Source organism: Pseudopipra pipra, chromosome 5, assembly GCF_036250125.1.
Source record: "Pseudopipra pipra isolate bDixPip1 chromosome 5, bDixPip1.hap1, whole genome shotgun sequence".
Taxonomy (NCBI): Eukaryota; Metazoa; Chordata; class Aves; order Passeriformes; family Pipridae; genus Pseudopipra; species Pseudopipra pipra.
The window spans coordinates 28,423,430-28,449,903 of record NC_087553.1 but is presented as its reverse complement, the minus strand read 5'-3'; the positions used below and the strand labels follow the sequence as shown (position 1 = coordinate 28,449,903).

The 26,474-nt window shown below is 36.8% G+C and overlaps 1 protein-coding gene across 5 annotated transcripts in view; it reads right to left on the bottom strand.

Moving 5' to 3' along the window:
- ANKS1B (ankyrin repeat and sterile alpha motif domain containing 1B) overlaps positions 1-26,474 on the bottom strand; it is a 420,219-nt gene that overhangs the window by 260,939 nt on the left and 132,806 nt on the right. For all 5 annotated transcript variants that reach the window (XM_064655362.1, XM_064655363.1, XM_064655364.1 and 2 more), the window contains 2 exons: positions 14,612-14,748; positions 542-722 (listed from right to left, as the gene is read on the bottom strand). In XM_064655362.1, coding sequence (XP_064511432.1) covers positions 542-722; positions 14,612-14,748 — 318 coding nt within the window. The remainder of the gene's footprint in view (positions 1-541; positions 723-14,611; positions 14,749-26,474) is intronic.

The following is a 26,474-nucleotide window of genomic DNA, read 5'->3' as shown; positions in this document are numbered from 1 at the left end:
TTTTTAAAGCATTTTCATGATGTGAATCTCTATTTACAGATAAAATCTTCACCATTATGATGACACTATCACTCTGTTCAACTCTTATCATCTGAGTAAATACACTGAAGTTTTGCTTTACTGAATCCCATTCGCACTGCAGAAACAATCTCAGGTTTCCTAGAAATGTCCCCTTCCTCATCTTTATTGGTGATTGCATAATGACTTCTAATTACATTTTTTCAACTTAAAATTCTTATTAAATTATATGGACCACAAAATGATGAAAATAGATAGCTACAATACCTAAATTCTAGGCAAGTATGTAAAAAAAAGGTTTGATTTATTTAAAATATAATGAGGGGGAACATGTTTTAATAATATTGGTCATGAAATATCAGAGCCCTTTGTGAAGCAGCAGGAAAAAATCAGGAATAATTTTGTGTATTTATGGTAAGTGTATTTCAGTATCAGAGAAAACAGCAATTCCAACTTAAACCCAAAGATCTATGGCTTTATAAAGCTTTGTTGACAGGGAAAGTAAAGTGTTTTTTCTCTATACCTGGAAGTTCTTTCTCTTCAAGACTGTATTCCAGAGGTCCAAAGGAATAATTAGCTGGACTGACTGCAGGAGTAGAAATAAAACTTGCACAGCCAATGGATGAGTTGATTTCAAAATAATCGTGGCTGTGATTCATTCGGTGAAATTCCAGAGAAGATACTATGGATGTACGTTGCTTGGGCTACAAGAGAAACAAAAGTTTGGCATGAAAAAATAGAAACTTTTTGTATCATTTTCATTACTTAACATTTCACAAATCTAGATAGGGTTTCACTCTTTTTACCGTTTTTATTTGGCTCAAAGGTTATACTAATAAAAATCATTCCACGTGACAAGTTGTGTAGAGATAATTTCCTTCCAAAATTTCAATTAATCTTCATTAGCAAAAATGCATGTCTTCATTCTAATCAATTTAATTCAACATAAAGTAGGCTTTTACGTTCTTGCATATAATAATTGCAATCATCTTTTGATAAGAAAGGGAACTCTTCACCAGCTGCATTGCTGGGTACATCTTGCAAAACAATTAGCCTGCTGATGCCTGTATAATGAAATTTACTAAATAATACCAAGCACTCATCAGTCAAAAGCAACCCTCTGCTGTTTATTCCATTTATGAATACGCCTTAAATATTCAAAGACCGAAATGTCTAAAAGCTTAGGGGAACACTGTCAGCCTCAAAAACAAGCATGAAAATCAAACTTTCTTCATGAGTTTTCATGGAACAGTGTGAAAACTTGGTACTACCTTATATCAAACATTTACTTTTGAAGTGAACTTCTGAACAAACCCCGCTTAACGGTTTGGCTTTGGATTGCAGAGTAGCTTCAGAGCACGAGAAACTCATTTCTTTCAGGTGGATCTACACCATAAGTTGTAGAAATTAAATCTATATAGTGTGATCACCAGGTCAGCAACAACTTTTTCACTACACAGCCCTGTTCCTGTTGCACTGCACTACTTATTAATACAGACATAACCTTAGTGCTCGATATCACGGGTTATAAGCCACAGGCCACTGCTGTTTTGCAATGTCACGCTAAACAGTCTGTTGCACCACTCATCTAGCTTCAGATTCAAAATACCTTGACCCCACAATGCTCCTTGCCACTTCAGGACCAATGACCTGAAACATAAAACATCTTCAAAAGAGAGAAAGCCCTGCATCTAGGTTTATTGCTGTCTATATACTTATTTCACAACAGCGAAAAACTTTTCAGGAACTTCTGCCTTAAGTAACTAAAGCTGGAAAAAGTAAATAGAAAAAAAGAGAGTAAAAAGTGCTTTATCTTTCTTATTCTAGCACGTCAAGCTTCACAAGTCAGAATATTTGTAAAGGTCAAGAATTTTATGCTTATTAGTGTGAAGACCAAATTATTGCCTTTGAGAGCAATAAGATCTTTCTTGGACCATGAAGCTATTCACCATCTCTTACTTAGAACTAGCTGCTAAAATATAGTCTATCCCAGTGGATTAATTTTCAAATGTTTTTGTGGTCTATTTAATATTTAGGTTACAAGTCTTGCAACGTTTGTGTTACAAATACCAAACCACACTGTTTTCAGTAAAAATTCACTCTTTCTATAGGAATGTCAGAAAAAAAAATCAGGTAGACTTAGGTCTATATAACGGATTATTTCTTAAAGTTGTGTTGGGCATCATGTGAATTAACTGTGTCCTGTTAAAACTGAGAAAAGCTGCAAAGGAAAGTTTTGGGCATTCATCTGGAACTCATCTATGGTCTATTGAGGGGATTTACTTACTTTAATAATTAAAACCAGTTTCTGCTTTGAAAGGTAGACTCCTAAGTTTAGTAATTTCATGGGAGAGTTCAGTGAACAGGGACAGACTTCAATATCAAACAGTCTGGTTGAAAGTCATTGTTTGGGACCTGAGCCAAAAACATTCTCTGATCAAACCAAAAACATTCACGTGTATTTAAACCTAAATGGCACACTTTTGCTAGACAACAGATTCATGAATGACCTAATTATTTCTAAAACTGAAAAAGATATCAGTCATTTAGAAGTATGTTTCTGGCCCTTTCCCAAGCAATAGTGTCTTTGCAGATTTGCAGGACTTAACTCCTGAGATGAAAAGGGGCCACTTCAATTAACATGATGTGTGATATTCCTCATTATGCTTTAGCTGAGACAGTTTCTACCTAAATGGGCAGCTAGAATAGTCCAGCTCTGTTTTCCAAAGCAGTTTCAAAAGCAACTGCTCTGGCCTTTATCTAGTAAGGTCTCCAGCCACTGCTTTGACTGTGTGCCCCTTTCTTGAAGCTAGAATAGAAGCATCTGATACCCAATTTGGCCTTTTCCTATTAAGGCTGATAGTTGTTTGACTACACCTAAGTGTAGTATTACAAGCTACTCTAATATCTCTTAAAAGTTCCACAAAAAAAATCTGTGAGGTCTTGATGGATGGAGGGAGAAGGGGAAGTAGGTAAACAAAACACCAAAAAACCACCAAGTTGTTCTGAAGCTTCTTTTACAGATAACTTTAGTTTACAAATGTTCACAGGTTGTAAAAGTGTGTATCTCAACAAAAAACTATTATTTGCTCTGGGGACATGGGTTAGTAATAAAAAATATTTCTAGACTGATTTTCAAAGACAATCATGGAAGCTAAAAATATATTTTATGTTTGTTGTGCTAAAATGCAACCATCTGCTGACTTGGGTGATACAAAATAGCTTCCATATAATTTCTTGGGCATTATTATTATTAATTCAGAGAAACATATTTCAGTTGAACACGTCTTTCCAATCTAAGGATTCTGAACAGAACCTCACTCAGCCTCTGCTACTCTACAGCATTACACTTCTGCTCTATTGCTTAGAGTTAACAAGGTCTATCTGTCAATATGTGCCAATAATTCTTCTACATAATTACACTAGAATCTAGAATCTGAACTTTTATAGCTAACTAGAGGAGCCTTTTGAACCTTTGCTGGGTCCTGTAAAATGTTATGCTGTTAAAGTACACTAATTGTTCACTAATATATGCTAAGAGAGACTCAGTAAACCAGTATGCGTTTATTGCATCCCTCTCCTGCTATCTCTCTGAAGTACCATTTGCACAAAAAAAAGTAGTAGAAATGTAGGATTAAATTCCATTCCAGATTTAGATAACTAAATTTACAGCATAGTTATTTACATCTACACTAGTTATTTAAGCTCCTATAAGAGTCAATTGAGATCTAGTTGACAAAATCAATAGAGTCCAGTGAACACTTTGGCTCACTCCAGCCACCTTGGTATTAAATCACTTGCCTTAATGCAGGTATCTACAATCACTGCAGATTCCCTGTGACATCCCACCTGGCATCCAGCTGCCATTCAGAAGAGTGCAGGTCTCCACTATGTTTGCTCTGTATCATACTAGACAGCCTCCATGTACACTTCAAAGACAACTTTACAGCAACTCAAATGACATTAGATTCCTATTTTTAGGTAACTGAATTCAATCCTGCATTTGTACTAAGCATGATAGGAGATTAGATTTCCAAATCAGAGAGATATTCTTATATATAGAAATGAAAGCAGAGGGTTTTTAGTCCCAGATTGAATCACACCTCCCTCTAGCTCACATCTAGACATACTCTAGAAACCTTCCTTCTTTAGAATCTCAAGTCAAATTCCAGCCTTACCGGCAGAAGCCTTGGTTTCATGGATTGCATCTGCCAAAGCCACCCTTTAACTACATTTACCAAGAACTCAAGATAGATTCTGAAAAATTCTAAGAAGATTATTTACTATATGGAATACCATAACTTACTCAGGGGTCCAGATCTCCTAGTGGAGATTGTACAAACACAAAACTCTGTCCCAAAGAGATGATGCTTAATTCATTCTTTATAGCCAGCTTTGTCAGTCATTACATGCCTTCTTTGTACTATTCAAAAAGTCTGGACATGCTTAGATAATCCTTGTGAAACTGTAGCATACTTATGGCTTAACTTCACCCCAATACGTATGCTGCATAGCTGCATGCAAATTTGTCCTTAAGTAGATTTTTATTCATTACAATCACGTGTTTAATTTATTTGTTACGTTTAAATCTCTTTAATGACTCACATTTACTTTCGAGACTTTTCTTCACAACTATTATTTCAATTGTCATAATACCAACCTAGAAAACTTTAGAGTATCCTAAAACAGCATACCAGATCAGGCTAATGAAGAAACCCTATCAATGCAAAAGCAAAAATGTACCAATACAAACATTTAAAGGTATTGCAAGAACAAGATTTAAATAACATTCAAAACAGGTCTAATAAGAAGAATATTTTCATGTTCTGTCTGTAGTGAATATATATCAATGAAAGATACCACCCTGAAACTGCAAACACAGGAAAGGCATCAAAATACACATACTGAATTGTCTGTCTATTAAAAAGACAAGTAAGGATTTAATGCTTCCATTAAATGGAATGAAATTTGCATGTAATGCTACAGTGACTGGCATGTAACACTATGAGCATGGAAGGGATCATTCAAATATTTCTTACAACATTTAGCAGAGGGAGGAGGGCAAAATTCCTTTCTCAATTTGATAAAATATTTCTCCAGCTTTTGACTTCGCCTTCTTTTATCTTTGGGATTTGTGTACATAGCACCATCATAGCCTTAAAAAAATGAATGTTCACAACACTCTCTACTATGGCAAAGCTATTTGCCCCATTTTACAGATGCTGAACTAGGGTATAGAGCTTTCCCAGGGGATAAATGTGTGGTTTGTTAAATCACTGAGAATGAACGAGCCTAAGGAAATCTGCATTTGGCAAATGCTACCAAATTCCAGCTGCCCTACATAATGTAAAAACTGGTTTCAGTTGCCTTATACCATGCAGAAAATGTATGATAGAATAGAGAACTGAACACACATTCTCAAATTTTTGCTAGCACATAAAATACAGACTTACCAAAACAAGCAAGCCTCTTCCTCCAGATTCATCTCACATATATAATACAGTATGAGTGTAGTCACATGGTCACATAAATCTCACATTTTGGTACCCACCCAGATGATTCCATTCTTTCCATTCTCTGATCGACTCACTCCTACTTCAGAAATTTTCCATTCACCAGCTTCCTTCCTTCTAAAATCCCATTTTCTTTCTATGTTCTCATTTCCCCTTTCATAGGGTCACAGAATGGTTTGAGTTGGAAGGGGTCTTTAAAGGCCATTAGTCCAATCTGACCTTGAACACTTCTAGGGATGGGGCATCCACAACCCCTATGGGCACCTCTCTTGTGACATTCCTTCCATAACTACCTATGTTACTCTAAAACACCCTTCACAGTATCCTTGCTGATTTCAGTTCTACTTGGTCTTCCAAAACTTGGTTCTCTGCTTTCTCTGTGGTTTTGTCATCAAGATTCCTCAAACAAACTCCCAAATGGTCCTATCTCACACTGACCTTATCAGTCACTATATTCCTCACTGTCCTTCAAGGCATCCAATTCTAGCCTCTGTCCTCCCTTTCAAATACAACTTTCACATCACTTTTTTGGTTTCTGTCTTCTGTCTCAACATCCCAGCATACCATCTCTATTTCTCTTTGTCTCTTTTCCTCATGTACACTTACATAAATGCCCAAAACATTCATAATTTTCTTGGTAAAATACAGCCTGTGACAGGACAGGCTTCTTTGTTTACTACTGTCTCCAGTACCTCAGTTTGATTTGCAGAAATCATCAGGCCTGATACATTCTCATCAGTCAATGCTGCTGCCAAGAATTATTTGATTTATAGGATCTGAACTAAGGTGATCAAGTACCCTTGAAATTGCAAAAACTGGAGATTACAATGCATCTGGGTTTGATTCATCTATGTCACCTAGAAGTGAAAGACTACCTCGAATTATTACTAGAATACTGAATCAATTATTCTGTCAAGCCTCAAAATACCATTTTAAACAAGCTGAAGACACACTGTCTTTTTAATAAGGTAATATAATTTTCTCTTTTTTCATTTCACAGAACCTTATCTTAAATTATGACAAAAATTAAAAATAAAATACAAGCAGTTTCAGCACCCATCTTGACATTCTTGTTTTTACTTCCCAACATCTTAATTTAGTTTAAAAGTAGAAAGCAGAAATTACACAGAAGCTGTCAACTAATATATCTCAAGCAGCCATACCAGGGAGCTTACAGGATCATGGCGGGGAGAAAAAAAAAAAGGGGAAAAAATGCTTTAACTGGTTTTTAACTGTAGATCCTTTTCAACACTAAGAGCATTATGTGTTCTGTAATTTTTAATGGCATCATAGTGTCAAAGTCCTAGAAAGTTCTGTTTGACTGATTTTTAATTTAGAGACAGACACCACTTGCATCCTGCATGAGCAGCAAGTGCATACTTTTTTATAGTAATCTCACGGTCCATCAGCACATTTTGATCATTCCACTGCCAGTGACATGCTCAAGAATGGCACAGACTCAGCTTTTTTCTGTAGCCTGTGGTTAGGAAGTCATGCTTCATGTGACTCCAGGTACCATACAGACATAGCACATTCTGTTTTCCTCTATGATATCCCAGCTCCTGCCTTAGGAGCCCTCCACCGGAGTATGTAATTAAACGTCAGAGGGTTGCTGCCTCCTTCTACCTGTGGTCTTATCTCAGATGACAAATCAGACTGGAAATAAATACAGGAAAAAGCTGATCTACCCCCAGTTTCCATTTTCCTTGCCTTCTACTTTTATTTCAATTGCAACCATATTGCAGCCGTGGGTTGTGAGGAGTAGCAGTCCTGAATGCTAAAAACTGCAACACCTTTGTAGAGGTTTCCCTCCTTGGCAGATGTGACTAGATTTTGAAGATACACCACTATACCTATCCTGGGAAACATTGGTTGAAACGAGCTTCAAATTTCAAGAGATAAATTTGATAAATAAGAAGAATGTCTCAGCTACTAAAATTTCCTAAGATTCAAAGATTAAGAAAAGAAGTGTTGTTTTGCCTGAAACAGTTGGAAAAAGGATGTAAGGCCATTTTCTTCAAAAAAGCTCAGCTTCTAGCTGTAACACCCTATTTTGACCTGCAGATTATGAAAATTGCTTATATCCTATTTTTATACCACAAATTTTGAAGGGCCAAGCTGATGGTTGTTTTTTTAAGCTGCATGCTACAGAGAACATGCAAGTGTGAAAATGGGGTGTATTTTCAGATGATGATAAAGGATTAGTGAATAACTAAGGTGCTCAATACCTTCCCATACTACACAGAAACAAAGGAAAGTGCTAAGAATCTGGTGAGATACCCATCAAGGCATTATAGGTAAGGCTTTAATCTTCCAAATTCTGAGTGTGTTACTATTTTCAAGCATTGTGTGTAATAGGGCAGGGCAACTGGTATGGATTTGTTCACACTCCTACCATTAAACTTCATTAGGTGTCAGAGAAGGGTCTTTAAAGCAGAATTACCTACTGGGAATGGTGCTTGGTCCATTCAAATCCCAAATCAGGCCCCACAGCAGAAACGTTTGGAGAAAGAGAAAGGCATAGGACCAAAATTATACCCAGGACCATGTCAACAATTAAACAGTGTAGATGACAACCTTACAGAGCTAAAAGCCCATTTTACTAGTGTTGTATGCAACTTTCAGTATCTGAACTATCTTTATGCTCAATATTTCACCTGGTCTGTTTTAAGTTCAGATAGGAAAAATGTTCTGTTCTGCGTATGACTTGTGTTTATATTGAATCAGGAATCACAGCCTAGAGAATCTCTCCAGGTAAGCCACCAACTTCAAGTAAGGAAGACATATGCATGTACAAGTGATACTCTAAAAACTTAACACTCTTCACAGTAGAGTGTTATTCTGCTTTAATTTATACTTGTGTTTTAGCATCCTGTTGAACCTGTAATTAAATGCACTCACACACACTGCTGTTTTCATTAGTACTGTGTACTGGGTAGATGTGTTTATGTTTTCATATTATCTCAGCTCTAATTAAAGTAATCTAAATAGAATTATATTTTACAGTTACTTGTCAAAGGAGATCTCTTACAATGCATCTCTTTAACAATATTTTGTTTAATGTTGTTATTAAGTAGTCACAAAATATCCATTATGCTCTAAGGATTTTTTTTCTTAATATTCTCCTCTGGAGCTGTTACATGTCTTCTACAAATTAATTCTGTGGTAAAATGGGTGAGTGGGGGGTGTGGGAGTGTGTGTGGGGTGTGTGTGCTTAGGAATCAGTCCTGCAAGACAATTACAATCACAACCTTTTTTTTGTATTTGGTACTCAGTATTCCAGAATAAAATAATTTCCTAATGCCTGTCCTATTTTCAGTCATGTAGAGATGAATTGCTAACCACATCTTAATGGCACTGACAGTATACCTCTAACTTTGCTTTGCTCTCCTTTTTAAAGGGCTATTTAGGAGCTTTATATATCTGTTTCTTTGTTTATTTATTTCGACATCATTAGAATGAGAATACATCAAACTGTGTGCAGTAGATTTGTACAGACATTCTCTGTCACATAGACAGAGAATATTCTGAAATACATTTCAATACCTAGAATCAAGGACACTGACTGCTGCTAACTACCTTAATGTGTCTGCAGCCTAACAGATACATGCAACCTTGGAAACACTGAAATCCAGAAAAATATTCCAGACCAGGCACACAAAGGATGAGGACCAAAACTACTCACCTGTGGACTGTAGAATACATCTTTATTTTGGTGGTTTTGGGGAATGCTCAGCACCTTCCAGAACTTCATTAAAGCACATACGCAGGGCTGGCTTTTACCTTGGATATGATGGGTTTGATCCCCCAAAAATCATTACTCTCAGTAAAGATTCTAAAAATCTTATTTACCTGTTGTGCTAAGCATGGACAGTGCACATGGTTGCACAAAGTCCAGCACCAAAACACAGCAGAAAAAGAGGTGTGCACCCGAAGAGGAAGCACAGTGTGCCCACTCAGCATTTCTCCATGGTAATTTTCCTGGCTATTCCCTGCCTGGCTTGAGCACATGTAACTGGAGTTGAGCACGAAAAGCACTTCATAGGAGAAAGACGGTCCTTGCACCCCAGCTGTCCTGTGATCTCATTCAATAAGTGAGAGAATTTACTGCATAACTGTGTTCACTAGCCATTCTTTTTATGATAAAATGTAACAAAACAGATTTTTTTGTGTGTGTTGCAAAACAAGTACAGTAGATACAACAATGAGTTCTCACTTTCTTGTGCACAGGTGCAACAGCTGGCAGAGACAGGGATGTGCCAATTCAAGCTAAGAGTTAAAAGGCATGCATTTCATTTGTGAACAAGTAAGGATACTGCAATAAGGTCCCAGCATGGGGGACAAACCAGGTGGAAACAGTTTCACTGTTTCACCATGGGGATATAGTTACACTAATCCACTCGAAAATCCTGTTTACGGAACCATTAGTTCTGAAAATTTATTTTCTGGAACTGTGACTTTCCAGAGCTTCCTCTAAGATGATTTGTTTGTTTGTTTGTGTTCAAAGTAATTCCCGCACCTATCTGAAAAAAAAATAAATTATATATAATTTCATTGAATGCAAATTACTACCACTTTTTAAGTCAACCAGAGAGGCTCTGGAGCACATATCTCCTAACAGCTGGTCTGTCCATTTATGTCCAGGCTGATACAGGCATTGGAATGTCATGGTCCCTGTATTTCCCTATGCCTAGATGAAGCAGGTGAGAAGTCAGAATTCGGTTTTACGAGAATTGGCCCAATATCCACAAGTGAATAGCACCAGCAAAAGAAACAGTCTCTTAGGGAAAAAAAGTTGTCTTCCTTCCTCTATGGATATAGCTTATTTGTTCAAATGGAGCTGAACAAGTAAATAAGTAAGGAGAATCTCACTAAACTGAGTAGCTAATACAAAAAATACATGAAGCATCACAAGTAGCCCAACTTTGTTCAGGTTTCATCCAAACTGAGAGCTAGAGGAACTGTGATAGAACAAGTTCAATTTTACTATCACTTACTAAAATTCCAGTCTGATAAGTTATATTTGACTATATGTACTAACGTAACTGAGTTAAAATTTGAGAGAGACTTTACCTACTTGGTCTCCTACCACATCTCATTTTTGATCCCATGTGCTGTTAGTATACTCCAAAGAGGCATGTATCTTTAACCTGAAAGTGTATTATTTTCTCAAAGTCTTCACTAACTAGCAATTCATGAGCTAAAAACTTAGTAAGTCTTGTCTGGACAATCCAGAAAAAAAAGATCAAGCAATTAAAAACCTGAGCTACATTCTGTTTGCTTCTTCTCTGCATACATGCAACTTTTCAACAAACCCTTCTTTTTAGAGACTCGCCATGGGGAAAATTTGAAAATAAGAAATATATTTGCAAAATGCTAGAGCAGAAGTAAAAGCCTTAGCTAAGATGCACAACTAAAAGAGTACACAGATCCCTCAAATACTGTTAAATACTGTGCCATTTTCAGGACTGAAGGTAGTACAGGTGGGTGGCACAGTGGCACTGAACCTAATACTGCTTCTGAGAGCTGTTAGTATCCCTCCAGAGTACTGCACTGTGCCAGGGAGATAAACCATTTCCATTAAAATGCCTTCAGTTTTAGTAATATTACACTGAATTGAACAGTTGAGACACATCCAAAGAGAGTTTAAAATAGATTGTAGAGAGCAATGGGATCTCATAAGGGACAGGCAGTGGGTCACAACAAATTGCAGGTTTCTCATCTCAAAATTAATCATAATTAATTGAAGAAAGGATAAATTTTCAGAAAAGTGAGTGAAAGGTTGAGGGAAAGTAGAAATTCCCAGCCATGTCTTGGGATACCATGTATTTTTATATAAGAAGGGAATAATTAGGGCCAGGTTAAGAGAGAACTAGAAAGAAAAATGAAAAAAACAAGTTTTGAGTCTGCTCTGAGGAATCTCTTAACACCCATGATCCACCCTTTGTGTATGAGATTGTTCCTGTCTCACACTTCCCAGCTGTGGTACTTTCACCCTGTAGGTTGTCAGTGCAGCATCACAGCCTCCTTCCTCTTCAGGGACCCCATGAAGCACATGTAGCTGACAGGGGCCCCCACAAGATGCACTTGGTCTGTGAGGAGAGGGCACTGCGCTGTGCTAAACCCCATATTCATACAAGCATCTTCAAAATCTGTCATGTGCTAAAGCCTGTATATATGCCCTGCCATCACATGAGCTGGCACACACTCCTAGAAGGAAAAGGCCAGAGAGATAGAATGATCCCCACCTCTGCCTTCAAACTTCAGAATTCTCTTTTTCCCCTCTCTGCCACCACCTGTCCTCACCAGACTGGTGGGAGGAAAGAATCTTTGGGTTTTTTTGCTGCTAGTTCACAGAATCAATTAGGTTGGAAAAGACCTCTGAGATCATTGAGTCCAACCTATGACTGAACACCAGGATGTTGACTAGACCATGGCACTAAGTGCCATGTACAGTCTTTCCTTAAACACCTTCACAGATGGTCTGATTTTACCAGACATCTCCATCACCTCCCTGGACAGTCCATTCCAATGTCTAATCATCCCTTCTGTTAAGAAATTCTTCCTAATGTCGAATCTAAACCTTTCCTGGTTACAGCTTAAGACTATGTCCTCTTGTCCTGGTTACACAGAAACACAGTGTCTCTCCTCACGGCTAGTAAACCATTACATGTACAACTCTTCAGGAAAGATAAGGTTATAAATTAAAATAAAAATAAGGGTTGAAAGGTCAGACTTCCCTGGCAGTTTCATCCAAGCTGCCAAAGCCTGCCTAGTGCAAAACTGGCTGCTGGAGAGTTTCCCATTCTGCCTTTCACTGGCACTTTCCTGTGCTGGATCTGCTGGACATGAAATGGGAAAGGAATAACAGCTGTTTTGGACATTTATATTATCCCTGGCTTAGATCTGTTCAAAATCCATTCATTTTGCTAGAAAAATGCAAAGAGGCCCTGGCAGCCAACAGAAAATTAATTATTTTGCATACATTGTGTAACACTATTCATTAGTTTTACATGAGTGGTGAGAGGTCAGTCAGGAATAGAATCCCATTGTGCTAACCTTCAAAGAGCTTGCCATGTAATTGAATGGAATAAAGGAATTAAATATGCAGGCAGAATTAACACTAGCAGTTAGCAAACAGCACATTGCAAATATCTACAACTTCTTTGTCTAAATTCTGGAGTTAGGATCTTGGGGGAAGGTGATCAGATAAGCAACAAAAACAAAAACAAAGAAGAATACTGAGTGGATGTGGATTAAACACATGCAGAAAGGAGAAGCATAGTGGCATCTGAATGCTATAGTGTATCCAACTTCTCGTGTATTAGCACATAGACTTACAACATATATTATGCACTAGTCTACATGTGCCTTTCTGCTGTTTTCTGTATAGAAAGCATGCCATATATAGGGCCACATAAGAGACATTTTAGAAAATGTGGTAAAATTCTGACCACATATATCACACAGCTCGCTTTTGTTCTGCAAAACGATGAGAACACTGGGAGTCAGTATGGTATGATTTAAATTGGAAAATAGCTCCCCAGAATCTGAGTTAACTAGCAGGAGAACATCACCATTCAGTGTTCTGGGTCCATCTGTTGGTAATATCATGATGGAAACAGCTTTTTAAATGCTATTTTCAATAAGCTATCACACAACAGCTTGTTCCAGCAATATTCCAATACCTTTCTGTTTGTTTGCTATAAAAAACAGCTCAGAGGGAAGGAGGCATTTCAGTACTATACTGATGTAGGGTGGGAGGGACAGAGACACTACAGGGACAAGCAAAGTGAGAAACAACTATAAAAAGAAAAAAGGAGAAGAAACTGTTATTTTAGACCTCCTGCGATCTAGATTTAAACCAGAATGTGGAACCCAAACTACAGTAGTGTCAAGAGAGGGACGGTCTGCACCCGCCAGTCACTACAATTATTGTGCAGTGACAGTGTCAGCCATAGGAAACTCAAGGGCTCCTAGACACAAATGGCTAGTACACCTAGTGATTGATTACCTTCAACTGTGCAAGACTTGCTGAACTGTGTGCTCCAATGAGTACTGAAAGGAAGATTCACCTCCAACATTGTAACAGTTGTGTGGTACCAAAACAATCTGTCCTATATAATTCTTCTGAAAATATCATGTATCTGTCAGCTTACTTCTCAAGTAAAACAAATGCCAGTGACATGCTGATGATACATCACTAGCATCAGAGTGGCTCAGTTGCAGCTCAGCAATAAAGAAGAGATGGCTGCATTTGAACCCAGTAATTGGTAGAAGAGGAATAGAAGTTCTTTTGGTTCACACCAAAAAGTTTCGCAATTATTCAATTAATCATGCAGTTGTCACAGCTAGCTTTGGCACACCTAATGTCACACCTTTTTAAACAAGGAACTAGATCCCCCCAAGGTTTCTTCTGACCTATGTTATCCCATGATCCTGTGGTTCTAAAATGAATTGCTCTGTGCTAATTACCTCTATACCACCAAATCAAGGTCTACAATGTATTTCTTGTAAAGTTTTTATTTTTAAAGGCTGCAGTCCTTCAAGAATCATAAGGAGCACTCCGGTTTCCAACAAATTATGCATCTTGTTTCCCAAACAGTATTAGAAATATGGATAGTTGGGAAGGATGAAAGTTGAGAAAAAAATACTATATGGGAAGGTAAACTAAAGAAGTTATGAAACATTGTAAGTTCATGTAAATGGAGATGCAGAAAGAGGAAAGTAAACCTGAAAAAGCCATATGGAATTAATAGTGATAAGATCAGAACATATACTGGAAAGAAAACTAATAGTATGTAAAATTGCAAAATATTGCATAAGGACTTCATAATTAGTGCTACAAGAAAAATGTACTGCTAGCTCTCTGTACATTCGGGCTCATTCATAAAATATTTTATCTTCTCCTGCTATCAAGATTGCTTCTAAAATGCAAAACATATTTTGTGTTCTGTTTATCTGTCTTTGGCCTACTTGCATGCGTAAAGCAATAACACCCTCTTAGAACGCATGCATCACAGCCTGCTATTAAAACAAAAATTACAGCTAATGAGAGGATGCTTATGGTGAGCACCTACCTGAGGACGTATAACTTTCACTATGTTTTTAAGTGCAGTGTCTGGTGATGGAGGAGAGCAGTCAGGTGTTGGGCCTGTAGAGCTGTTTCTATGGTTACCAGATCCTGGTGCGGTAATTGCTACCTGAGGTGCATTATCTGTGAACAAAAATAAAATTTATGTGAACTTACAAATACTTCATACATTTTAAAATAAAAAGTAATTTTGAAAACAGAACACTGTTTCAACTTACAAAACCTATTATAATTTAAATATATTTGCTAAGGAATATATTGCAACTCTACACTTATTTTGTCAATGCATACATTCATTCTATGTTAAGGCAAGATACACCATTCTCTCAGTACCTAAACAAAATGAAGTAGAAACTAAGCACAAATATTTTACTTCCATTACCTTGCATTAGCAACTCTGAATCCAAGTACTATCACTACAACAGGGGTGACTTGAAAGGGAAATTTATAATGCAACTCCTACCTCATCCTGCTAAACCATAACACATACAACCCAGTCCAACATGTTATATAAACACATATTCAACTTAGAGCATGCTACTAGCCATCATCAACAACTTTCCTGAACACTGTGATCAGTGTAACTGACCAGCAAATATTAATTACATGAAAATATACTCAGTTTCTCAATTAAAATTTGCATCCTCCATAGAGCTCTGCACTGCACTAGCTACCTTTCCAACAGTATCTCAGCTAGAGAACGTACAGCTGGCTTAAAAATGTCTACAAACATGTGCATGTACATGGAAAAGTGCTGTCTGGACATATTTTGCTCTTACCATTTTATGGCACTGTGAAGGACCATTAAAAGGACTTAAAATATCATTCTTACCTTCTCTAAATGTTCTTAGTGCTTTTTGATCAATGTAAAGTTAGTGAAAATTAGATCAGAGTATAGAGAGGACTACGAAATAGCTTCCAAGCTGTGATTGTAGCTGAGCACCAGAATGACTTAGCAGGAGGCCGAAAACTCCACATTACTTCATGCCTTTAGAATTGTATCAGTAAAGAAATGCTTTAGTTCAGATTCTGGGGAAAATGCCATTGCCTGTGCATGGCTATGGTGGTCTTTACAGTGTCTGTGAATTTATCAATTACCTTTCTTTGTCAATCACAAAGACATGTGCTCATGTTCCTAAATGTGCTGTAACAGCTGTGGCTCTGCTTTAAGACAATGATTACATTCAAATCTTACGTGTGTGGGCCTCAACTGACAACATGCAGAGTTCACAGAAGAAAGGTAATTTACTTGTGATTACGATGGTTCTCCAACATGTGCTTCCACTCTGTGGACAAATCATCTCCAGAAGAACCCAAACACCAATAAGCAAAAGCAGTTCTCTTAAGCTGGAGAATTTTTGCCTGACCAACTTCTGCAGGTAAGCAGAATAAGCTCCTCCATCTGCACAAGTCAGAAACACCTCTGTGTGAAAGCCGTGACAGAAGCTTCTCCCTACTACCTGAAAGAATTCTTGGAAGTGTAAAAGAGAGATCGAATGGAAGGAAATATCCAGTTACATTAACATAAGATAAAGAGGAATAGTTTCAAGAGTGTAGACTTGATGGTCTTTCCAATTTACAGATACTTTCATAGCATGGATGATTCTAAGATACACTTCCTGCAGAAATACTGTGTAAAGTTTCTAATCAAATATAGACTGACAAATTACTTCTAAAATAACATCAGGCTCGAATGTTTCAGCAATACCATTACACTTATTGAAAGTGTAAACAAAAGTTCAGATGGCAGTTCGGCAGACATCGAGAATGGAGACATCCTGTAGATAACCACAGGTGTTACCTGACATCTGACAGTCACCCTCCCTGTCGCAGAAAGACAAGTCCAACTCTTTTAAAAAGTATCTCATCAAAACTGCCAGTCCTTTAGGTATGCAGTCTTAACACACAGATCAGTTCTTCCTGAACCATTGCAAGTGTGCACAGAAATCCTGAATCTGAAGTAAATATGTGTTAATACAATGAGTCAAAACAATTTTTACACAGTCTTAGAAAGGAACTTACGGTAAATCCTCATAATAACATACCTGATGTGGAAGATTTTTGATAGCATTTCAGAAAGCCTTAAGTCCCTCTTATGCCTTCCCATCTGACCTGATCCCTAACTTTAAACCTGGTCATGTGCACCATGTAAATGAGTATTCTGTGATTTGAAAGCCCAGCTCATCAAAGGAAGGATAGGGATTTGACAAGAGGAGACCCCCTACAGCCTTGCCATACTCTGAAAATCTCATAGTGAGGATGAAGTGTTAGTAGCACCTTAGCTGAGCTGAAAGTCTCAGCCTCTTTTGCTCCAGAATATGAAATATTATCTTCTTTCACTCTGTGGAGAGACTCATCAATAGATAACCATCCATGAATCTCCTGACTTAGGAATCAGAGAGCTGCTTTAAGAGAGTCGCTTTAAGAGAGTTCTCCACTGTGCTTGGGCAAATATTAAACAAGAGACTATACTGCTGTCAAGAAATGTGGGAATACAGGCACCATCTGGAAGGTAAGAAGTACATTCTAGAGTGAGAAATGCTCCACATGAGTCTAGCTAAGTGTACTTACTGCACTTCTTTACTCACTAGTGCGAGAAACAAACAGAATTATTGTCTCTGACAAACAGCTAAATCTATAAAGAGCACAAACTCTTCTGCAAACTACTTCAGCAGTCCCTGGCCCTTTCTGTTACTATTTCCCTGGGTGAGCTTAGCACAGCTGCCCTTGAGCTATTTAGCACACGAAAGCCTTGCAAGTGAAATCAGGGAGCCTTGCAGATGCAGAAGTATCTCAAAGATGGATCACTCAAAGGACAGAGAGAAATACAGACTAGTACTGTTGGTAACAAATACAGTTGTCTGCCCACCAGTTTATTCAATAATCACCTCAGCTCAATTTAACCACACTTTAAGAGGTTAATAGAGGGATCAAGTTATAAGAGCAAGATTTTTGTCTTTGCATAGGAAAGACTTCTTGTTGACCCTGCTCAATGCTAGCTCACTGAAGACTAGGTTTTGCCCGTAAATACAGTCCCACACAAGTGGCATCAAACTGACTGGGAATGATGTTCTTGGAAGGGAAATTTATTTGAAGTCGTTCATGAGGGGAGGAAGGGCTGTTATATGGTCCACTAGACAAGTGGAGAAGAAGAAATTCTCCAACTACAGTGTGTGAGTACAACCATAACCAATTCAGCAACGTACACAATATGCAGCAACCTCAGAAAAGAGTAGTTACAGTCTTTCCTTCCAAACAAAATTAAGTGGCAACACAAAAAGAAAAAAAAGGATCATGTTTTAGAATCTAAAAATAATAAAACTTTGCAAAAAGAAGCCAAATATTTTTCTTTGAAATAAACAACCCAGAAAAAAAAATCCAACTGCTCAGTACTTCATGCCTTCCCTCATTTCTCAACAGGATAAGTGTCTGACATGTAATGGTTCCTTGTAAACAATTTCTTTATTGTGGACAGCTGTTTATTTTCACAGTAGGATCTTCCCATTAGGCAACCAATAATGATTTATTACCTGGGTCTCCATCAGAGAGACAATATCACCATCAAATAAGTTCCTGCAACCAATTTGGAGGACTTGTCTGTTTATGTATACAGTACTCGTAGTTTCATTAAAATATATATTTAAATGTATTTTCTTTTGTAATTAAATTATATAATTTAATTTTCTCTTTCTTTGATAACAAAACTAAAGCAAGCTTCTTTTTCCCCTTTTGGTAGCCATAATGGCAATACTGCAAGTTTCAGGGGAACATTTAATGGGAAAAGGAACTTAGAAACTTGAGAAACTACCAAATTTACTCAGAAAAGATTAGCTCTCCTGCTGAGTTTCTGATAGGTGCTATAGAAGGAGACAACAGGGAAGTATTTATGGCTGTCATTCTTTTCTAGTTCCTGGCTCAAGTTGGAACAAACTAGAAGATGCTTCTGTATAAGTCAGATAACACCAGGCTCCAGGGATATCTAGCAGCTAAAAATTAATGAACTGCAGCATGCTCTAACAATATTCCTTCCTGCCTCCATCACACATGAGAAACTGTCACAAGGTTTATGTAATTGCAGTTTATTCTGATTTTTAAAAATGGTTAATGACGACTTGCCATTCTCCATTTCCTTTGTTTCAGGGCAAAGGAAACAGAATAGAACAAGGATAATACACTACATTATGTTTTCTATGTCCACAATAACCAAAATGATTTTTTAAAGGTTAGAAGAACTCAGGTTTTGGATCAACTGGACTCATGTAATGTGGACTATGAAAACTGCTATGCTGATCTACATCCTGGAAAACCTTACTAATTTCCTTTGTTTGTGGGTTGGTTGATTGATTGATTGATTGATTGATTGATTCAGCATACAAGATTTAAAGGATAGAAAGTGTTACAATGTAATTACAATCTCATTTATTATTAACCATCTCACGGACATATGAAAGAAGATGGTGATTCTTTAAATTTCTCACAGGATTAGACAGGTTTCCACATCTTAATCTTAATTTCCAAATCTCGATGTCTCTTGACATTCTATTTGCTACTTTTCCTAATTTTTTAAATATTTACAGGAGGAGCAGACTCAATATTCACAGCAATGGTCACACTAGTGCTTCACACAACTTGTTTAAAAGCTGAAGGTCAGGTTGTTCCTACCACTTTTTAACAACCTTTTAATCTCAAGCAACTCTAGCATTATTTAAATTACAGCAACACATAAACCTCTGCCTTGACTTCAGCTACACTAGAACTTCATAATATTAAATCAATGCCACCAAACCCAGAAACCCAGATTAGGCTTTTACTGGCTGTCCTGGTTTCAGCTAGGATAGAGTTAATTTCTTCTCAGTAGCTGTTAGATTGCTGTGGTTAGATTTGGAATGAGAATGATGTCGATAACACACTGATGTTTTGCGTTTTCTCTAAGTCACGTTTGTCACATCTGTCCTAAGACCAAGATCTTTTTTCTTGTCTCATACTCTGCTAGTGAGGAGGCATGCAAAAGAAACTGGGAGGGAGCACAGCCAGGACAGGTGACCTGAACTAACCAAAGGGATATTCTACACCAAGAACATCATGCCCAGTATAGAAACTGGGGGGAGTTACCCCTCAGAAGTGGGGCCGATCTGGGTTTGGGAAAGGGGGGTCTGGCATCGGCCAGCCCATGGTGAGCAATTGTATTGGGCATAATTTGTTTTTTCACTTATTATTATCATTATCATTTCCCATTATTACTGTATTTTTACTTTATTTTCTATTATTAAACTGTTCTCATCTCAACCTACAAGTTTTACTTTGATTCTCCTCCCCATTCCACTGGACTGGGAGGGAGAGAGAGTGGCTGAGCAAATGTCTGTGCAGTGTTTAATTTCCGGCTGGGCTTAAACCACAACACTGGCTTTTTCCAGTGATTCCAACATTTCACCAACAATTGTTTTATATATTCTTACAGGAAAATGATACATAGAAATTGAATAGCATTGAATAAGAAGTAATTCACATAATTATTTTTTTAATTTACAAATTCAAGAGTTTTTAAGTCACTTCATATGCGAAATATTTAGTTTTTTACAGGACCTTTTTATGATAATGTTAAAAGAGGAAGGAAGCATCAAGAAAACAGAAAATCTCAGAAAATCTATTGTTGTTTTATCTATTATCTAGTTCAATACTAGTGAAGCCTAATTAATGTAAGCATAGTTATCTTGGTCATAAAAATGTTTAGCTCTGAGTGCACACTAACCTCAGGTCTCACAGAAAAAATATTATATAAGAATTAACATCATAACCAATCCCTTCACAGGAATAAAAGATGGGTCTACTATCATTGAAATTATAAGTACTCAGTGATTCATTCACAATGCAGTTTTTCAGTACAAGAACAATTTCTGAATAAAATGAAAACAAATTATGTAATATGTTATATATGTCTATCTAATAATACTGATTTTTTAACCATCATGGTAAAATAATTATGGTAATTTTTTTTCTGAAGTGTATGGGATAACAGGATTTCAACAAAAGAGGGGAGTGCAAGGAGCTCTGATTCATGGATATGGTGACTGCATCGCTCAGATTTGAGTCTGGAGAGAGCAAGGTAAAAGTGAATGTGTTCTTCTTCTAGTATATTATAAGAGCAAACTAAGGTGTTATTCCAGGAGTATATCCTAAGATGTCAGGCAAAAATATAAAAATATTAACTATTGAACTGAAATGATAAAAAAATCAAGCCCTGGGAATTTTGCCTTTTCCTGTCCTGTGTGCCATCAGTACTCAGTTTCATGTCTTCTTTCACACAGAACACTGCATAGGGAAAAATGGCTTTTGTGGATAGTAACAGACCATAACACCACAGTTCAACAAGTGTTTCATCGGCATTTTCATCCCACTCTCCATGTTCTGTGAGGACAAACTGTTCACTGCAACTTTTTTAATAAATACTTTTTCTCACAATGTACTCAGAGAAAAGGTACTGTATGTATACAATGCCACAATATTAACTATCAAGCAGATACCAAGTATACCAACCAGAACACTTCTTACCACATCTCAGGAAGCAAAATATCAAAAGCCAGAGGCAGCCCATATTCCAGAAATATAATTAGATTTCACCTCAGAAATAAATCTTTCAAATGGAACACAGTTAATCTATTTTCCTACTTTCATTACAGAAACATGCTAGGATCCTTATCAAAATCTACAGTTATGTCTGTATTAGCTATTACATCAGTTATTTCTACAATTTAGTGTAATGGCAATGGATCAGCAGATCAAAAGCAGTTCATCTGCATGACTTTCTATTTAGAATACATGTGGCTTTTAACTTTTAGCACTACACATCATTCTTATTTATTCTATCAAACACCCCCACCATATATGATCCTCACAGCTTCCAGAAGGACCACCTGAAATGGAACTTCAGATCCAAAGGAGTCTAGTTTATGTGCTCCAAAACCAGCCTGTGACTGAAGCAATGAATAGTAACTGTGGATGATGATTTATTTTATATTCACATCCAGTGCTCTGAGCCAAAATTCAAATGTATACTCTGCCTATTTTATTTCCATATTCCAGTTATTTGTGGAGTCACTTAAATACTATATGCTCAGATTTACAATTTGCTATAAAAGGGGAAGAAACGTGTATTTAACTTTAGAGGTATAGACCAGTAATAACCTAGAACCACATTATATACTACACATCTAATGCTATGTTTAAATATATATACCAAATTCTAAAACATCTGAAAATATAATATTAGTCATGAACAAAACACTTAAAGCACAAAGGCTAATCATTATGACCTTGTAGAGCATTATAATAAAACCTCAGGGCCTGAACAGATTTGTACACTGCAAATCTGGGAGAGAAAAAAGACAAGCGTGGAAAATTATTATGCATGTATATACATATGCATAAATATATATAGATACATATGCACACATAAATAGACAACAACTCCAAAGGCACCCTATTACTAGCAAATAACTTCCTCAAGCTCTGCTCCCTGTAGAATATTTCATGCAATATTTCAAACTACTTGAAGGTAGGTCAAAATCCTGCATCTGTTTTGGACACCCCAGCATCAGAATAAAGCAAAAAATGTGAATAAAGGCCCACATAGCTTGGTGTTGTCGAGGCTCAAAATGCTTTTTAGTGTGGTATAAAGACAGACTTAAGTTTGATCAATTATAGCAGACTCAATTTGCTAGACTATTAGAAAACTACTACGGAAACTCTTATCCAGTTTGGCAATTTCAATGGCCTTGGATCTGTCTTTATTAAAAAATGCTGGAATGCCTTTGTCTGTACATGTTATACGTCCTCTTAACATCAAATGTATTACATGAAGGCAAACAGCTCTGAAAAGAATATGGCAATGTTAATCTTCTGTCTTGGACAGAAATCAATCATCACCACAGTAGAAACCTTGGAAACGTACAAAAGGAGATAATATGGAAATAGTACTATTCCTGGAGGATCAGTTACCAGTGACTGAATTTACATACATCTCCTTGCAGAGGACAGAGCCACCAGAATGGCTAGTTTCACTGACTCATTAAGAAATTAATACACTAATGTAGGTCCACATTAATGTGTGGTACCATTAGGAGCAGGTTTTAGTGCTTTTCAATAAAGGGGGAATGATCATCAAGTCCTTTTATAAGCTTCATAACTGGAATGAAAGAAGAATTGCCACTTCTAATCACACTGGAGTCATAAAACAGTATTTTCTGATTCCTGTGACAATCAAATATATGGAAGTTTTATCAGGGATATGCTGATATCCTCATATTGAGGAGAAGACCAAGAAACTTGCCCTGATTATGCCTCAGGGAATCTTTCCTATTGCTGCTGATCTTGACTTAAAAGTGAGAGAGAGATAGGTCCACATGAAGAATCATGAAAATCCGATTCTCTATGATAAAAAGAATTTGAACCCTGAAGCTTACAGAGGGCTCATTAAAACACATCCCTTTCTAAGGCAGAGCAAGGAGAACCACCCCATTACTCTAAAACATACCCATGGACAGATTTCAGTAAAAGACTTAAAACAGTATGTGTGTCTGTATGAGGACAGCACTACTTGGGCTCAGTCCATTCATTATGGGTCAATCTTGGCTGCTGGATTCCAGCAGCAGAAAATTTACAAAGCAGGAGCCCAAGGCAACAAGTAGAAAAGAACTAACAAAGACTCAAAACTGAATAGAGTAGGTCACAAAATAGTAGGAATCATCCTGGTTTGATATAGGCATGCCATGTTTAAGACCTCTTGGATAGCATGTGTGAAAAAAATGGTGTCTCCTCTAAGTGGTGGACCCACTGCAAAGATTCACAGCAATTGTAGACAGTAAATTAAGCAGTTTATACAGAAATCCAGGAAAATATTAGAAAATCTCCTATTTGTCAGGCAGATAACAAAAATGTTCATGTTACATAGTAGCCTCGATTGAGGGACTAGGCAATTTTCCATAGCATAGGATTCAGCTTTAAAATTGTTTTGACTAAACTTAAAACATGGCATAACTCTAGGAACTATAGATAAGGACAATCATGTATTTCAGGATTTCAAGGAACAAACATTACAAGAGACATTTCAAAAGAACAGATGGAATACTGAATAACAGAATCAGTAGGTAGCTACACTGGATGCAGAGAGAGAACAGTTGGACTCAGCTGTTTGAATTTGCTCTTTTGAATTTGCTTGGTTTCCACACACTTAAACCTGAATAACCATTGTTCTGAGTAGGACTGTAAATATATATCTGCAACTGTCTTGCTGAACACTAAAAGCTATACCTGACCCAATCTTGGATGTGGCAGCTATTTCAGGATTGTATTTGGAATTAATTACCAGTGAAGTGCATTCCAGTGGCAGCAGGGGGTCTGCTTAGTTGTTTCTGCATCATCCAAGAGAGTTGGGTATGACTATTATCAACTTTTTATTTCCTCTAATCACCCACCTGCACAAATAGAACTTTGGAACTGCTTCAAGCTTGCATAACCCTTGTAATACCAGTCAACTGTCTGGAAAAACATCTCTCATTAAGTACTAATGAGAGATGATGGGTGATTTCCACCATTTCCTGAGTAACCTTCTGAGACTGTCTCTGCAAGCTGTCGATGTCTAATTGAGCATTCAAAAACAATGCTACACAGTTGCCATCTACCTTTTTTTTCGGTGTGTAATGGCTTTTTTGTTTGTTTTTCCATATTTAAAAGGTTTGTAGTGAAATGGTTACACTTGTCTATGACAGATATTTCATAGATTTCTACATTTGTCTGGATCAGCATGTAGGCATCATATTTCTGGAAGTTAAATGAAAAGCATAGGGTATAGTTACAGGTGCCAAATATTTTTTTTATTTAAGCCATTCACTAAAAACTGGATTGCCTAGTAGCCTTGTTAAACAAAAAAAATCACCCAAAAAAAGAATGGTACATATTGGGGATGTCTGTGCTTATTTTTAAATTTCACTTATCAGTGAGAGACCACTGCATCTGGTCATATGCATACCTTAATATATCATAAAGCTTCTGCTATAACCCAAATAAATAACCAAACTGTGCTGTGCAGAAAAAGCATTCTACTATTACAAATGCAATAGATGATTAATGAATTAGGCTCAAATTATTTCAGAATACAAATCACAAAAGGTGGTGAGAATAAATACACTCAAATAATTTAAATAATACTGGTGATAGCCATACACCCCAGAGATCAAGCTCAGTTAGTAAATAATTTAAGCAGGCTTGAAGATAAACCTTCCAATATTTATCTACCTACAGCTGCAGTGAAAAGCAATTAGTGGAAAAACTATATTTTCATGAGCTTCAGTTCTTCTGAAGTATCAATCTATTAATAAAGCTCTTTATCAGAGCCCCAAAGTCAAAGAGCTAAACAAAAATTTTAAGCCTGAGAGGCAGAAATGGTGTTTAGTTTGCTAGTGTACAATACGCAGCCAAAACTCAGGGAATCTTTAAAGTCTTTGCTGTTCAATCTGAAAGGAATACTGAAACATCTGTACCAGAGTGGACCAGCTAACTAGTCTTATATATTGCTCTGATGACGCCCAAATGACTTGAGAAAGATAAAGGAAATACTGTGGATAATTCTGGAATATCATAATGCAGTTTCCAACCATTAACAGCTAATCTGTGGCACTACAGCATCAGAGTTTCTAATAACTCAAAAACCCCTGAAACTTTGTATTTTTTAATGTCCAAATAATCTCTTTTATAATATGCCAAAACAATTTTGCCATATTTTATGTATTTTATTTATACTTAGCATTTTCTTCTGAAAAACACTCAGATTCTACCCTTTATACTAATATTCCAGCATTAATTTATTTTCTATCTTCTGCAATTTAGATGAAATTATATGTTATAACACTGTTATATATTTAGACATTATTAAGCTTACCTTCTGACTGACAAAGCAGGATTTACATAACTTCTGCTCTGAGTGTTTAGAATCTTCTCGACACTTCAGCATATTTAATTTCACTACTGTCACAGTTTTCTTATTTTGGTTTTAGGTTCTCTAAGATCCACACGCTAGCTTTGCAGATTTTTTAAAATTCTTCCCATTAAGTGTTACCACTAATACAACCTACCACATTTCTTACAGTCACCACAGATATAGAGTTTGGATATACCATGGAATTTTTGAGAGCTGCTGTTAACTATATAAAGGAATGATAAAGATAGCACAAACTTTGCATATATTGAAGAGGTATGCTATTTTTTTTTGCTATTGATAGCAAAGGAATAAATCTCAATTTCTAGACCAAGCAGCTTTGGCCCACTTGTTTGATATAGAGCCAAATCAGTATATTCAGACAAGGAGGAGTATAGCAGGACAGTGGGACAGAAACAAAGAGGGATTATAATTAAGTGGAAATATGGGCAGTTGACAAGTTTTCTTAACATCAAGTTCTTAAAATACATCAAAGAATTACAATTAAATCCCACTGGAATACAGGTAAGAATTTAACTAAAACAAAAGGCAGGATTCACACTAGTCCTGTCACTTACTGCCAGAACTCCTAGCCACTAACAGCTTCCTAGTGCAAATGCCATTATTCCATTAGAACATGCATCACAAATTTATTCCACACTGTGTTTATCAGGTTGATATCTAGCAGTTGGACAAGTAATTTATAAAATGTATTGCTTTTTGTTTGCAATGACTTCACAAGGCATTTAACACATTCATTATATTGATTAATAGCAAATCCCTGTTGAAGTTATTACAGGTTGGGTGAGAACTTATTTAATTGATCAGAAAAAAGTGTTTTTTTCAAATTTTACTTGCACAATATTCACAGAAAGTTCTT